This window comes from Megascapheus bottae, chromosome 2 (genome assembly GCF_031878675.1).
Source record: "Megascapheus bottae isolate mThoBot1 chromosome 2, mThoBot2.hap1, whole genome shotgun sequence".
NCBI classification, from domain to species: Eukaryota; Metazoa; Chordata; class Mammalia; order Rodentia; family Geomyidae; genus Megascapheus; species Megascapheus bottae.
The window spans coordinates 93,217,099-93,230,078 of NC_143510.1; the positions used below are offsets into that span (position 1 = coordinate 93,217,099).

Sequence of the window (12,980 nt, forward strand, 5' to 3'; positions counted from 1 at the left end):
ACGGCTGAGTTTCCAGGGCCCTCTTCCTGCACGCGTTAGGGGTTGATCAGCAGCGCCCGCACAGAGCCCTGGTCCCTTCTCTGCAGGAGCGACCCCCTCTCTCTCAGCACTGGGTATGTGTGTGGGTACTTCCCGTCCAGCATCTCCTCTCCGAGACAGTTTCTCTCTACAGCAGGAAGAGATCTTGGGAAGCCAAGGGTTCAGGCGCCACAGGCCTGCCCAGATGTGGGGAGGGGGAGGAGGCCAGACAGAGCCTACCCCGTGCTCTCCGGGACCAAGCGTCCCCTTTGGGGTGGGCACAGGTGCAGCTGGCATGAAGAAACAGAACTGCCAATGGTTTCTTCCTGCCCTGGGGTCCTATGACGTGATTGGGGCAACTCCAGGGCTCCCAGATCCTCCCACAGGAACATGAACACCTCAGACCCCCAGGGCCTGAGCCTCCCCTTATCCACCCCCAGCTCTAGGAAGACCCCAGAGGAGGGAGCTCTGGTCTTGCCTGTGGAGCGGCTCCTTGGCTCTGTGAGTTTGGCCTGTTCCCTCTCTCCCAGGCTGCCTCAGCCTCAGCCTCAGCTCAACGGCCAGCAGCTCCTATCCCTCAAGTCACCACCACGGCTACAGGGCAGGCCTCGAAGCTGCCTTTAACCTCATAAGCCACCCAGGTGGAGCCAGAACTGGGTTGGGTAAGCAGACTCTTCCCACTGGGCCACAGGGCTGTGACCCATGCCTTTGGCCCTGGGAATCATACCAAGTGTGCCACACCCTGGCAATCAGAGTGGGACTGTGAATCCTTGAGCCAGCAAACATTCCCAGAGCTGGAGATGGAGGGTCTCAGCTGCTCAGCCTGTCGCATCCCACCCAGCAGCTTCTCAGGACAGCGTCACTGGGAAAACTGTTCCCTTTGACTTGTCCCATCCAGGATATCTGCCCTCTCTCCTGGGCCCAGTTCAGGATCTAGTAGCTCCATCAGTCCTCCCCTCCCTCCCTCCCCTCCTCCCTCCCTTACCGCCCTCTCTTTCCCCTTCCTTTCATTTCTCTTCCTTTTGGTAGTACCTGTAGCATTTGAATTCAGAGACTTGAGTGAGGCAGGCACTCTACTATCTGACCTGCGCCTCCAGCCCTTTTTGCTCTGGTTATGTTTGTGATAGGGTCTCCCTTTTTGCCTAGGCCGGCTTGGCTATGAGCTTCCTATGTATGCATCCCCCAGAGCTGGGATGACAGGTGCATGCTACCACACTCTATGTTTACTGGGGTCTTACAAGATTTTTTTGCTCAGCTGGCTTCTAAATGAGACTCTTCTGATCCCAGCTGCTCAAGTAGCTGGTATTACAGGTATGGGCCACCACGTGTGGCTCCCTCCTGTGCTCTAGCTGAAGGGCATGCTGGTCTGCGTGCTGTGTGCTCCTGGGCTTTTCTTGTGAGGACAGCTAGGTCACCCCACGGGAGGCCTGAGCGAGCAGGGCTAGGTCTTCTGCTCTGAGAGTGGCCTGGAGGAAGAGCCAGGCTGGAGCCCAGTTTGTCCCTGTTGGTTCTGCTTTGGTGAAGCACACATGCTTATTTTTACTGACCAGGTGTAAAATGAGTGGCTGGTCCACACCGTGGCTGCTGTGGGGGAGAAGGAAACCTCCACCATGGAGAACAAACCCATCACACCCAGGGCTAGAGCTGGAGTCCACAGAGACAGAGAGGGTGTGAGGCCCGGGCAGGGAAGTGCCCAGGGCCCGGTGACTTTCAAACCAGCCTGAGCTGGGAAGGTGCGGTGCGAGGGGCCTGCCTGAGGCCTGGGGACCGCATGGCAGGGTGGTGATGGCAGGCCAGCGTGAGCCAGCTGCCTTCTGCACAGGATGAGGGCGGGTAAAGTCCGCAGGGAGCGTCAGAACCAGGCTCCTCGGGCCTGTTTTTTCCTGTATCATCCAGTGAGTCTGATGAAGCCCTCGTCTCCCTCAGTTCAGGGCGAACATGCTGTCACCTGGTCAGCCCGTGGAGAGTGGAGCTGCGGGCCCCTCCTCCCTGAGAGGACTCCACAGGCCACAGCTTCCCTAGGCAGCCGTGTGCTGTGTTCAGCGGCAGGGGTGGGGGTGGGCAGCTCCAAGGGTTTCCCGCCCTGTCCTCCTCCATTTTCCCGGTTCGGCTCTCTGGAGGGCCTCCAGATGGTTCCACTGGCCAGAGGTTTCCCTTGCCTCCGATTTTCTGGGGGCTCACTGTCCTCACCCCTGGACGCCCCCCCGCCAGGTGGTGCTGTGGTCACTACAAGTTCTGACCTTCCATCCTGGAAACAGGACCGGCACTGCCCAGAGCCCCTCTCCTTGCCTCACTGTTTTCTCCCATTACTGAGGGCTTCCAGGCAGAAGTGGGGCTCAATTCCCATGTGATAGTGGGCTCCATGTTCTCCAGATGATCCAGGCAGGAACACCCCAACCCCCCGCCCCCCCAGGCCTGACCCAGAGCCCCTCACCCCCGTCCACACAGCAATGGCGGGGGGCGGGGGGAATGTCGGCCCATTTGCCGCCATCTACCTACGTGTGCAGTCCTTCTGGTTTGGGGCAAGGTCGAAGCCGGGCCTGCAGTCACAGGCTACCCCACCTTTGGGTGTCTCTCGGCAGATGTGGGCACAGCCATGGTCTTTGTTCATGCAGTTCATCCCCTCTGGAAGAGAGACAGACAAGAGGGGGAAAGAGGAGGCTGGGTTGTGAGGCGCACAGCCAGATGGCCAAGCACCCAGTGGTGCACACAACCCCCGCCCGCCATGCGCTCCACGCCGCTGGGTCCAGGTCTCCGCCCCGGGCCCACGGCGGCACGGTGCCCACTTGAGGCTGGGTTCCAGACCCAGTCAGCGTCGCCTGCCCTGTGCCCCATCTGTCCCTCCCCTCCTCCTCCTTCCAGTGACCCCGCTGGATGTTTATCTTCCTGGTGACTTGTGAGCAGTTTCCAGAATTTATGAGGTCAGGGGTCAAGTGAGAGGTTATAGGTCACAAGTCCATCAAGAGGCCGCAAGCAGATGAAAGGGAAGAGCCGCTGTCTGCCCACGAGGGCTCTGGAACACCCCAGAAATGTGTGGAGAGGGCAACATGTCCCTGGAGAGGGCAGGGAAGCTGGGGGTGGCGAGCGTCTCCCTCTGGGACGCCCTCTGCTGCTTCCTCTAAATGGACTGGTGGACTGGCTCAGGCTCCATCGGTTCTGCATAGCCTTTGGGCTACAGTAATGTCCCCAGCCCGCCCGGATCGATGCAGTAAGCCGATCTGCACTTTCTTACGAGTCTGCAGGCTCTGTTAGCTCTGGCTTATGTGAACCCACGGCGGGAGATAGAATTTCCATTTCCAGCTCGAACCTCACAGTTTCCGAGAAGCCCTGCTAACCAGCACCACCCATAAGCTTGTACCAGAGGAGCCCTGGGGCCCCGGACCTTGGACTACAGAGCCCCAGGCTTAGCAATCGCCCCATCTTTGCCTCCCTGTGGCCCTGCTGTCTAGCGATCTTTCCTTAGAGCATCTAGACTTTAACGGAGCCAAGAGGTCACCCAGGCTTTTTGCGGATAAGGGATAATTGGGGGGTAATCTAGGCTATCACAGTCTATGTGATTCTCAGCGGCCATGTGGTGCTGCCAGGAAGGGTGAGCCCGGAGCCTGTCTGCAGCCCGCCGGTCCCAGAGGTCTCTACCCCATCCTCTCAACACCACGGGGGAGAAAAGCAGGACTCTCAGCTCCCCTGTCCCTGGGCCGGGCCTCTTCACTCAGGCTTGCTCAGACCCCGATCCTCGGGTCATGGCTCCTAATTGGGGAGCCCTTAGCCCCCCATCAAAGTCCCGGCTATCTCACACAGAGGACAAGGGTGAGGCTTGGAGATGTGCAGGGCCGGCTCTCAGCCATCTCTAACAATTTTCAAGCTCTGATATATGCTATTATAGTTACCAACATCTGCTATACTAGAAAGCAATTTAACAATTAACAATTAAAAATGTATTACACACACACACACACACACACACACACACACTTGCCATTCCTGGGCTTGAACTCAGGGATTTGGTACTGCCCTCAAGCTTTTCCAAGGCTAGCGCTCTACCACTTGAGCCACACTGCTACGTCTGGCTTTTTCTATGTATGTGGTATTGAAGAATCAAACCCAGGGCTTCTTGCATGCTGGGTAAGCACTGTACCACTAGGCCACACTCCTGGCATGTGTGTGTGTGAGTGTGTGTGGTGTGTGTACATACACACATATATACATACCCACATATATACGCATATATATATACATATACTTTTTTAACCAAAAACTATTTTCTAGAATAAGAGGAAGGGTGCCTTCTGGAATGGCTGCCAGCAGCCAGCCAGGCTGGGTGGGCCTGGGCCTGTGGCTGCAGAAGAGGGAGGGTGGGACGGCCAGGAGCATGTCAGCAGTTCCCCCATATCAGAACACCACCACCATCACCACTTCAGATGACGCCCACAAGTCAACTACCATGCCCAGTCCAGGACTGACTAGGGCTCCCTGTCTTCGGTGCCAGTGCCCAAGGATGGCCATGCTTGCCAAGTGAGGGGCAAAAAGAGGAGGGGCAGGCTCAGGCCTTGAGGGCAAGACTGCAGTGAGGCACAGGGCAAGCTCCACACAACTCTCTTCCTCCATCCCTCCCTCCATTCTTCCATCCCCCCATCCCTCCCTCCTTCCCTCCTTCCTTCTGTAGACAACTTGAGCAGAGAGCAGAGCTTTATCTTTATTGTGTACGAGAGACTTGGACTCTATTTTCTATCACAGCACAGGGCCAGACACAGGGTGGGGGCCCAGCAAACAGCAGCTGAGGAAAACCAGAGCAGAACCAGTAGAGAAGACAGTGGGAAAGGAAGGAATCCAGTCAATGCTAAGGGCAGAGGAAACATTGTCAATTATTACTGTCAAGCATGGGGAAGGAAGGTTGAAAATATTCGGGTGGCATCCTGGCCCTGTGTTCCGTCTGGTGTGGCCCATTGAATACGCGTCTGTTAAAGGGTCTGAGAAGTCAGGTATTACACTCCCTCTACGATGTCAAGATCTGATGGGTCCCTAGAACCTCTGAAGCCTCACCAGAGTTGGGGTTCACACCTCCATCACTTGGTCCTGGGGCCTTGCTAGGATCCCAGTTTCTAGAGAGAACATGCAGGCTCCCTCTTTTGGCAGCCCTTTTAGGGCAGCGCAGGGCAGCGAGGGGGCTCGGGGGAGCCCAGGTACTCCAGGTGGAGAGGGGTTTGCCAGGTGCCCACTGGGTCCTCGTGTCCCTGCTGCCTTATCTGTCAGTGCTCCTGTCCCAGGAGTGGCCTGAGCTCCAGGCTGAAAGCTGTTCCACCTATCCTACGGCTCCAGCCCCATCTCAACTCGTGTGAGCAGCTAGCCAGGCTCCTGTAAGCCTCCTCACGTCCAGCTTCCAGTTCCCTGCATGTATCGCACTGGCTCTGGACGTGCCTCCCTCACTGGAGATGAGATGAGCCGGGGGTGCTGAGCTCAGAGAAAGCCTGCGCCTGCCCTTCTGGAGGGACTCAAGACAGTGGTTATTCCCTGGAAAGGCCTGGACTTCAGGCTGGTGCCAGCCAGGCCAGGCAGCCCGCCAGGTCGACTCTAATTGGATCTAATCGCTGCAAATCCAGTTATGCTCTGCAAACTGGACCTGAGCGTCTGCTTGGGGGGCGGGCCAGGCTGAGGGCATCGAACTCTGTCTCTGTAATCACCAGGACCACTGTGGCTCTGCCACGTGCTGGGTGGCCTGGGGCATCACTACTGAGCCCCGGTTCACCTGGGTACAAGTGGATGGCCCTGGTCTGCCTCTGTGCTGCACGTCCATGGGAAGCCCCGGGGCGGGAGAGGGAGAAGAGGGGACTGTGCAGGACTCTGTCCCAGCAAGCGGAGGCTCTGAAGGTGGGGGGGCCTGAGGCTCTCTGGTGGCCCTGTGAGGGCATTCTGGAGAGGCAGGACTGCAGGAGAGAAATGAACCCGTAATGTCACATGACCCTGAGAGCACGTGGGAGGACAGGCGTGGGCACAGGTGTCTGGGTTGGACTGCCTGCCACAGCTTCTCCCCAGTTTTCTGGACAGTGATGTGTGGGCCCCGGCCTGGCAACACTCCTGTCTAGTCTACCCACAAGCCGGGGGAGTAGCACCATCAAGCCCAGGTCACAAGCTGCGTCTGGCCACACCTGGGACAGCCAGGCTGGCCTGGCAGTGCCCTGCTCTCTTCCTAGGCCATGTCCTCCTCCACAGCCTTTCCCTAGGGGAAGGCACACAGGGTGACATCCCTTAGCTCACCTCTGTTTCCTCAAGTGACCCCTTTGATTTTGGGAGATGGCCTGGTGCACACAGAGCAGCACGCCAGCCCTTGTCCTGCTGCACGGGAGGCCCTCCATCCCCCCGCAGGGTGGCAGGGGGACAGCGGGGTCAGGTGTGCCTCCTTAGTGCAGCTGCTAGGACAGCTTCACCAATACCCTCATGTTCCATAAAGAGACAGGAAGGGACACCAGCAGGGACGGCAGAACATGACCAGAGGACAAGTGTTTTGCTCCCATTCACCTCCAAACGGAGGGTGCACAATGTCCCCTCCTCCTCCTCCTAGGTGGAATACCAGAGAGCCATGGCTACTCACTCAGGAGGCTGAGATCCGAGGCTCAAAGCCTGCTGGGGCAGGAAAGTCCACGAACCACCAGGAAATCAGGAGTGGAGCTGTGACTCAAAGTGGCAGAGCACTAGCCTTGAGCAAAAATGAGTTTAGGGACAGCGCGCAGGCCCTGAATTTGATCTGGTGGAACAGGGCGAGGTTCTGCCTTGGGCGGCTCAGATGCCGGGACAGGAAGAGCACCCACAGCTCCTGTGGGCTGGAGGCAGATGGATGAAAATACCCGAAAGGCCCTGCAAGGAGAGGTGGGCACAGGGGCAGCTGCAGGGGCCGGGCTGGATGCAGGGAGAGGACAGGACGACCAAGCCCATCACCAGTGCCAGCTTCTCGGGGGGCGCCTGAGTTCTGACCCTGCCCACTGTAATCGGAGGGGCCTGGCTGAGCCCTGCACGCGTCCCAGCCGGGCCCAGAGCCCCGTCTTCACACCCTCCCCCTTGCAGGTCAGCAGTCAGTCTCCCTGCCCCACCTGCTTCTCAGGAGCAGGCAGCGCACCTGGAACAGAGCGCGGCGAAGCAGCAGTGTGAACCCAGGTTTGTGTGACTTGAGGGCCTGGCCCCTCCAGCCGCAGAGAACTTTCCAGAGCACACCTCTGGCCACGTGCCCCTCACAGAAGCCAATGCCTGTGCCCACAGGGTTGGGCACTCAGGTCCTCCCTGGCCTCTCCTACTGGGTGCTTTCTTTGGCTATGGGCAAACGCCCCTTTCCCACCTTGCATGACCACGTCTGAGTAGAATTTATTGGGAATTCAGTTTGGTGCCACCTCATTTAGAGGTGGTCCTTGTTTCCCCGGCCTCCTGACACCACGAGGCTGAGTGAGTGACAGCCGCTGGCACACTGGTGGTATCTTATAAAGGCTGGCCTGTGCCCCTGGCCTGGAGCCCCGTGGTCGTGCAGGCCGAGGCCTGCGGTCCCCTACAGCCCCGCTTCTCTCCTCCCGTTTCCCAGGCTGGTCACTAGGTGTCACCACAATTGCACACAGCCTCTGAGGACCAGGCCTCTAGAGAAGGCAACAGAGGCAGACCCGCCTCCTGAACTTACTGCTAGCCCACAGCTGCAGGGTGTTGAGTTAGGTCTGGACTTCAGATAAACAGCAGGCACTTTCCATATGTATGTCCTAAAGGAGTCACGCATGAAAAACAGCACTGTTTATCAGAGTGCCCAGCTGTCTGCTGCCACCCTCAGCTTATCCCCACCCCACCCACACCCCCGACAGCTCACCAGACACTGGGTCCTGCTCTGTCCTGACTCTGGAGCAAGTCCATGCTCCTTCCTGACAGGAGATGACTGCTCTGGGGTTGGGAGTGGCCATTCACAATGGACTGAAGGTGGTGAGGAGAGGGCTGGGGCCAAGCAGGAGCTGGGTCGGGGTGGAGAAAGAACCAAAGAAAACAGGGAGTTGTATAAGGTGACCCCCCAGTTCACTGGACTGGGGGGCTGAGTCTCTGCCTGCCCAGTCTTGGCTGAGAACAAGGCCCTGATAAGGTGCTTGTCCTGCAGTGGAGAATTGCTGTCCTGCCTCCATGGCTGGCCCTGAGGGGCTGGGGAGGGCTCGGACCTCAGATGACCTGTGCAGCCAGGCAGGCACCTGTCCGGGCCTTTCCGTGCCAGCGCCATTTTGCATGCTGCAGCGTGGAAGGTGTGCTTCACCTTCTCAGAGCCCTCACAAAGCCCAGCTCTGCCGCCAGTGTGCTGGTGACCACACTGGGCCTCAGCTTTTCCCAGAACAGGCAAGTGAGCCAGCCGCCAGCCTGCCTAGAGAAGGCCTTTCCAGTCCACATGTCCTGACACCTGCTCCCTCCCATAGCCTGGCTGCACCCTGGAGAAAGGGGGGTGGGGGTCTTCATCCTAGACAGACTCTCACATGAGAGACAGTCCTGGATCAGAGATGTGGGGGCAATACAGGCAGATGGGGTGTGAAGGAGATACAAAGGCTGGACCATCCACTCCGAGGGCTATCAGGAGGGACGCCTAGAGAAGGGCTGTGTAGGCAGAGGGTTCTCAAGTGAGCACGGGTCAGGGCAGGGTGTCCAGAGGGCATAGTGCAAGTGGAAGTCCAGACACAGAAAGCAACAAGGAGTTTGCTGCAGAGCCCAGAGCCAAGGCGCTGGGAGGATCAAGTGGAGACTTATCGTGGCTGAGGACTGAGTGGAAGAGAGGTCCTGCTTGACTGAACAGTGGTGGCCATTCTCACTGAGGGTGGGGCTCACTGGGCCCCAGAGGGTCTCAGCTGCTCCCGCCTGGTTCTCCTGCTGTGTATTCAGGGTCTGTGCCCTTAGGAAGCAATCAGACCTGGGTTTGAAACTTGCCTCTGCTACTTCCTGTCGACAGAAATCTCTGCATCTCAGCCTCTGGTTTTTCTTTTCTATCCTTGAAATGAGACGAGAGCCACATCCAGGTCCAGGCACCATACCAACGGGACCCAGCAGAGCACACTCCGTGTGTGACAGGTGTGAGGGTTGGGCATGGGGCCCTCTGGACTTAGGGCTGAGAGTTGACAGACCCTAGGGAGCAGTCAGGCCTGGTTCAAAGCCCCCCAAGGCTCATTTGCATCCTCTCCCCCCATTCTGTAGAGAAAGGATTGATCTGTGTGTCATTTTACATTCTGCTCCAGGATGGTGGACAGGAATGGATTCGGGGTGGGTCCTGTCTCTTGTTCTGGTGTCTTGAGAGCTAAAGTGGTGTTTTCCCCTTGTACAATCCACCCCTGGGCATGCGACACTCCTGCATGCTGGAGGAAACTCGGCTGCTAACGTGGAGAAGTCAGCCGTGGGGCGTTGCTGGCATCGGCTCGAGGCCAGGCCAGGAGAAGTGCGTGAAGCTGGCTTCCCAGCAAAAGTAGTTGTTTATGGGGTGGGAGGCTCATAAAAAATAATAGGCAGGATTTATTGTCCCTGCCTTGAGGGCCGTTCCGGACCGCACAGGGCCAGGCCCGGCCTCCTCCAGTAGCACCATAAATCTTCCCGCTGAGTGCTGGAGCCGGCCTTGGGCTGCGACAGGCAGGGAAGGAGGGAGCCTGCAAGGGCCACACGGTGCTCCTGCAGCCAGGCTGAGCCTAACCCCCGGGGCAGGGGCCGGGGTGGGGGGCAGGCCAGCGGCAGCCTGATGGTCAGGTGCGCTGACAGGGTGACTCATGAGACACTAGAAGGTCTCTTGCCCTTGGGCTGGCTGTTCACCAGGGCGTGGAAGGGAGTGGAACAGGAGAAAGCTGGCTTTGTTGTCAGAAACATGAAAAGCCTAATCTGGAAGTGTCACCTCATCCCCTGGGAGAGGAGGCCATCTTCCCTCCTTAACGGGAATGGGTACACACTGAAGCTGCACTGTGCAGCTGGAAGCAGCATGGTGGTCTGGGTAGAAACCAGGGCAGGCGGCTGGCGGTGGGGCGGGCTCAGCTGAGATGGTGTGGGAAGGGCAGGGCCCACTCAGCCTGCAGACCACGGTCAGGAAAGGCAGAGCAGAGACAAAGCGAGGAGAGGGATTGGGGCCGCCAAGGGGCAGGCAAAGGGAAGCCAGGGCAAGGGTTAGCACACACACTGCTCCTGCAGGGAGACCCACCGGACCCCATCCTGACCCAACACACAGAACTTGCCCCTCCAACCCCTCGAGAGGCCTTTCTAGGCCTAGCAGGGCAGTGAGCCCAGCCAGTGGGAGTATTCCCAGAGGCTCCCGCTACCACGCTGGTGTCGACTCAGGTAGATGCCCTGCAGGACTGATGCCCAAGCCCTTAAGAACACAGTGCTGTCCGTGTGACCCTGTCTCTTCCATGCTCTGTTAAAACAGAGCCCCTGGGCAACAGAAGGAAGAGGGGGGCCCGGTCCTCAGGGATGGGATCAGGGAGAAAGTGAAATTGACCCCTCGGCCTCTCTGACCCGAGGTTTACATGCTGTAAAGAGAACAAGGCTGGCCTTGTCCAGAGACAGCCAGAGATATTCCATACCTCGGTGACAGGGCTAACGGTGCAGTCTGAAGTGTAATCCAGGGTGGACGGGGTGCTCTCACAAGGTCAGCTATCCTGATCACCCCCTTCCTTCTCTGCTGTCCACTGCTGCTTTCCCTTCAGATCCCCCCTGCCACGTTTTTTTCTCTTGAAAATTTTATTTTATTTTTTTCTGGACTTCAGAAGGTTGTACAGGGGGGCTGCAGTTTAACACATCCATTGAAGTGTCCCATGCATCTGTCAGTCTCTCCAGAGAGACTGCTTTCTTCTCAGGCTTTCTGCCACCTTCCTCTCTCCACCGTTCTCCTAACATGTCCCCCTGTCGTTCTGTCACCTTTGGTTCAACCTCCGGTTACTTCCCAGCTATGCTCAGTCACACTCGTCATTTCTCAGCCACCATGTCACCTCTGCCTCAGCCATCTCTGTCCCTTTCTTCTATGTCACCACCCCTCAGCCATCTCCCATCACCGAGCCTCAGCCGTCCTCCACTTTCTCCTTTGGCCCTGTCACTTTCCTCTTGCCTCTTCTGTCACGTTTCCCTCACCCTGCTGCCTTCTCCTCACCCAAGCACCCATCGCCTGTCACCTCCCTGTCACATTCCCCCAGTCGCTCTTCTGCCATCTCCCCTCATCGTCCAGCCACCATCTCTTAGAAATTCTCACCACTGTCCCTTGTCATTCTGTCTCCTTACCAATCCTCTGTCATCTTCTTTCCCCCCGGCCATCACTGCCACCCCTCAGTCATCCCTCTCACCCGGCTAGCCTTCCACCTTCTTCTGTCCAGACACCCCCCAGCCACCTTCCCTCACCCAGCTCCCATGTGCGACACCTCAGTGAGCCTCGTGACCCCTCTCACCTCACTCGCTGCCAGTTTCCTCCATCAGCACCCTTCTCCCTAGCCTTCTTCATCACGCCTGCCCCGACCGTCTTCTGTTGCGTTCCTCTCAAACATCCGCTCACGTTCCCTTCCGCTGCCTTCCCGTCACCTCAACCACACTACTCCTATCATCTACTACCCACCCTTCAAGTCATTGCTGCCATCTACCCACATCAGCTTGTCAGTCCCTCAGCCATCCCGGTGTCATTCTCTCCAGCCCTCTTGTTATCCCCACCCCTCACCACGCCATCCTGCTCCACACTCATGCCACCTTCACCTGTGTGCATTCCAGACCCCGGGGGGCTGCTGGCACCCCACCTGGTGCCTGCTTCATCTCCCTGTGCTGCCAGGGACTGATCAGTGCGCTCCCCCCCCCCTCTCTCTCCCCACGCCTCTCCTTACCTTCCTGGCCATACAGCTTAAACTCAGGGCCTAGGCACTGCCCCTGAGCTAGCACTCTACTGCGTTGAGCCACAGAACCACTTCTGGTTTTGAGGTGGTTAATCGGAGCTAAGAGTCTCATGGACTCTCCTGCACCCAGCTGGCGTTGAGCCTTGACCCTCAGATCTCAGTCTTCTGAGCAGCTAGGATTCTAGGTGTGAGCCACCAGCACCGGCTGCCCCTTCACTGTTCAAGTACAGCTTCCTAAGCAGTTTCATGACCCTCGCATTCTGCCGGGTCTTTCGAACTCTTGTGGCCATTCTTCTCCATTGACCCCAGAAACACTCAGCTGAGCAGTCAGAAATCTGAAATACTGAAGGACTTATGGCCGCAGGGAGGCACCAGGCTGGCTGGGTGAAGGAGCTACTGACCCAGATCAACGGGTGGGAAGGGGAGGGCTGCGGGGTGGGGAGACTGTGGACTGCCTGGTCCAGGGTGGAACCACATACAGAGCAGTCCCATGAGCGAAGCACGGACTCAGGGGTGGCACCACGCGCGGACAGAATGCACGGCGGTTAGTCAGGGTGCACACAGGCCCCCTCCTCGCACGCGGGGCCCTGCAGCAGTCGTGGAGTGATGGCCTCGGTCGGAGGGTGCTAGAGGCCGGGCACCTGAGGACTCCCTTCTTCCTGACACTTCCACAACGGTGACCAAGAAGGCACCACGCCCCGGAGCTGGCTTCCCGAGGGTGGCCTCCCAGCCGCACTTGGAATTATTCTGTGAGGCTGGCTGCCTCAGGTCATGACCTTTGCCACCTGCTTTTGGGAATCCCTGGCCTGTTCCTCAGGGCTGTGCGGACCTCCCGGCCCCCTGGGCCTGCACAGATCTGTGCCCCACAGCCTCAGTGCTGTGTACAGACACGAGTAACCCTAGCGCCCCTCACACACAGTACAGGGAGTCGAGAAGCAATCCTTTTAGGGTCCCATTTGTACCCAAGGCCCTGGCATTACCGCAATGTCTTCTTTCCCTCTTGAAAGACTAGCGGTTCTTGTTAGGGTGATCATTACAGGCTCGGCGGAGTAGTCCGTTATTATTTAAACACCAAGTCTTCAGTGTGGTGGCTGGTAAGGGAATCTATGTGGAAGGAAGCGTCAC

General features: G+C 58.1%; 1 protein-coding gene across 1 annotated transcript in view; it reads right to left on the reverse strand.

Annotated features, from left to right (window-relative positions):
- Positions 1 to 12,980, reverse strand: part of Scube1 (signal peptide, CUB domain and EGF like domain containing 1) — an 88,546-nt gene that overhangs the window by 39,587 nt on the left and 35,979 nt on the right. The window contains exon 5 of the mRNA XM_090354132.1: positions 2,518 to 2,643. Coding sequence (XP_090210258.1) covers positions 2,518 to 2,643 — 126 coding nt within the window. The remainder of the gene's footprint in view (positions 1 to 2,517; positions 2,644 to 12,980) is intronic.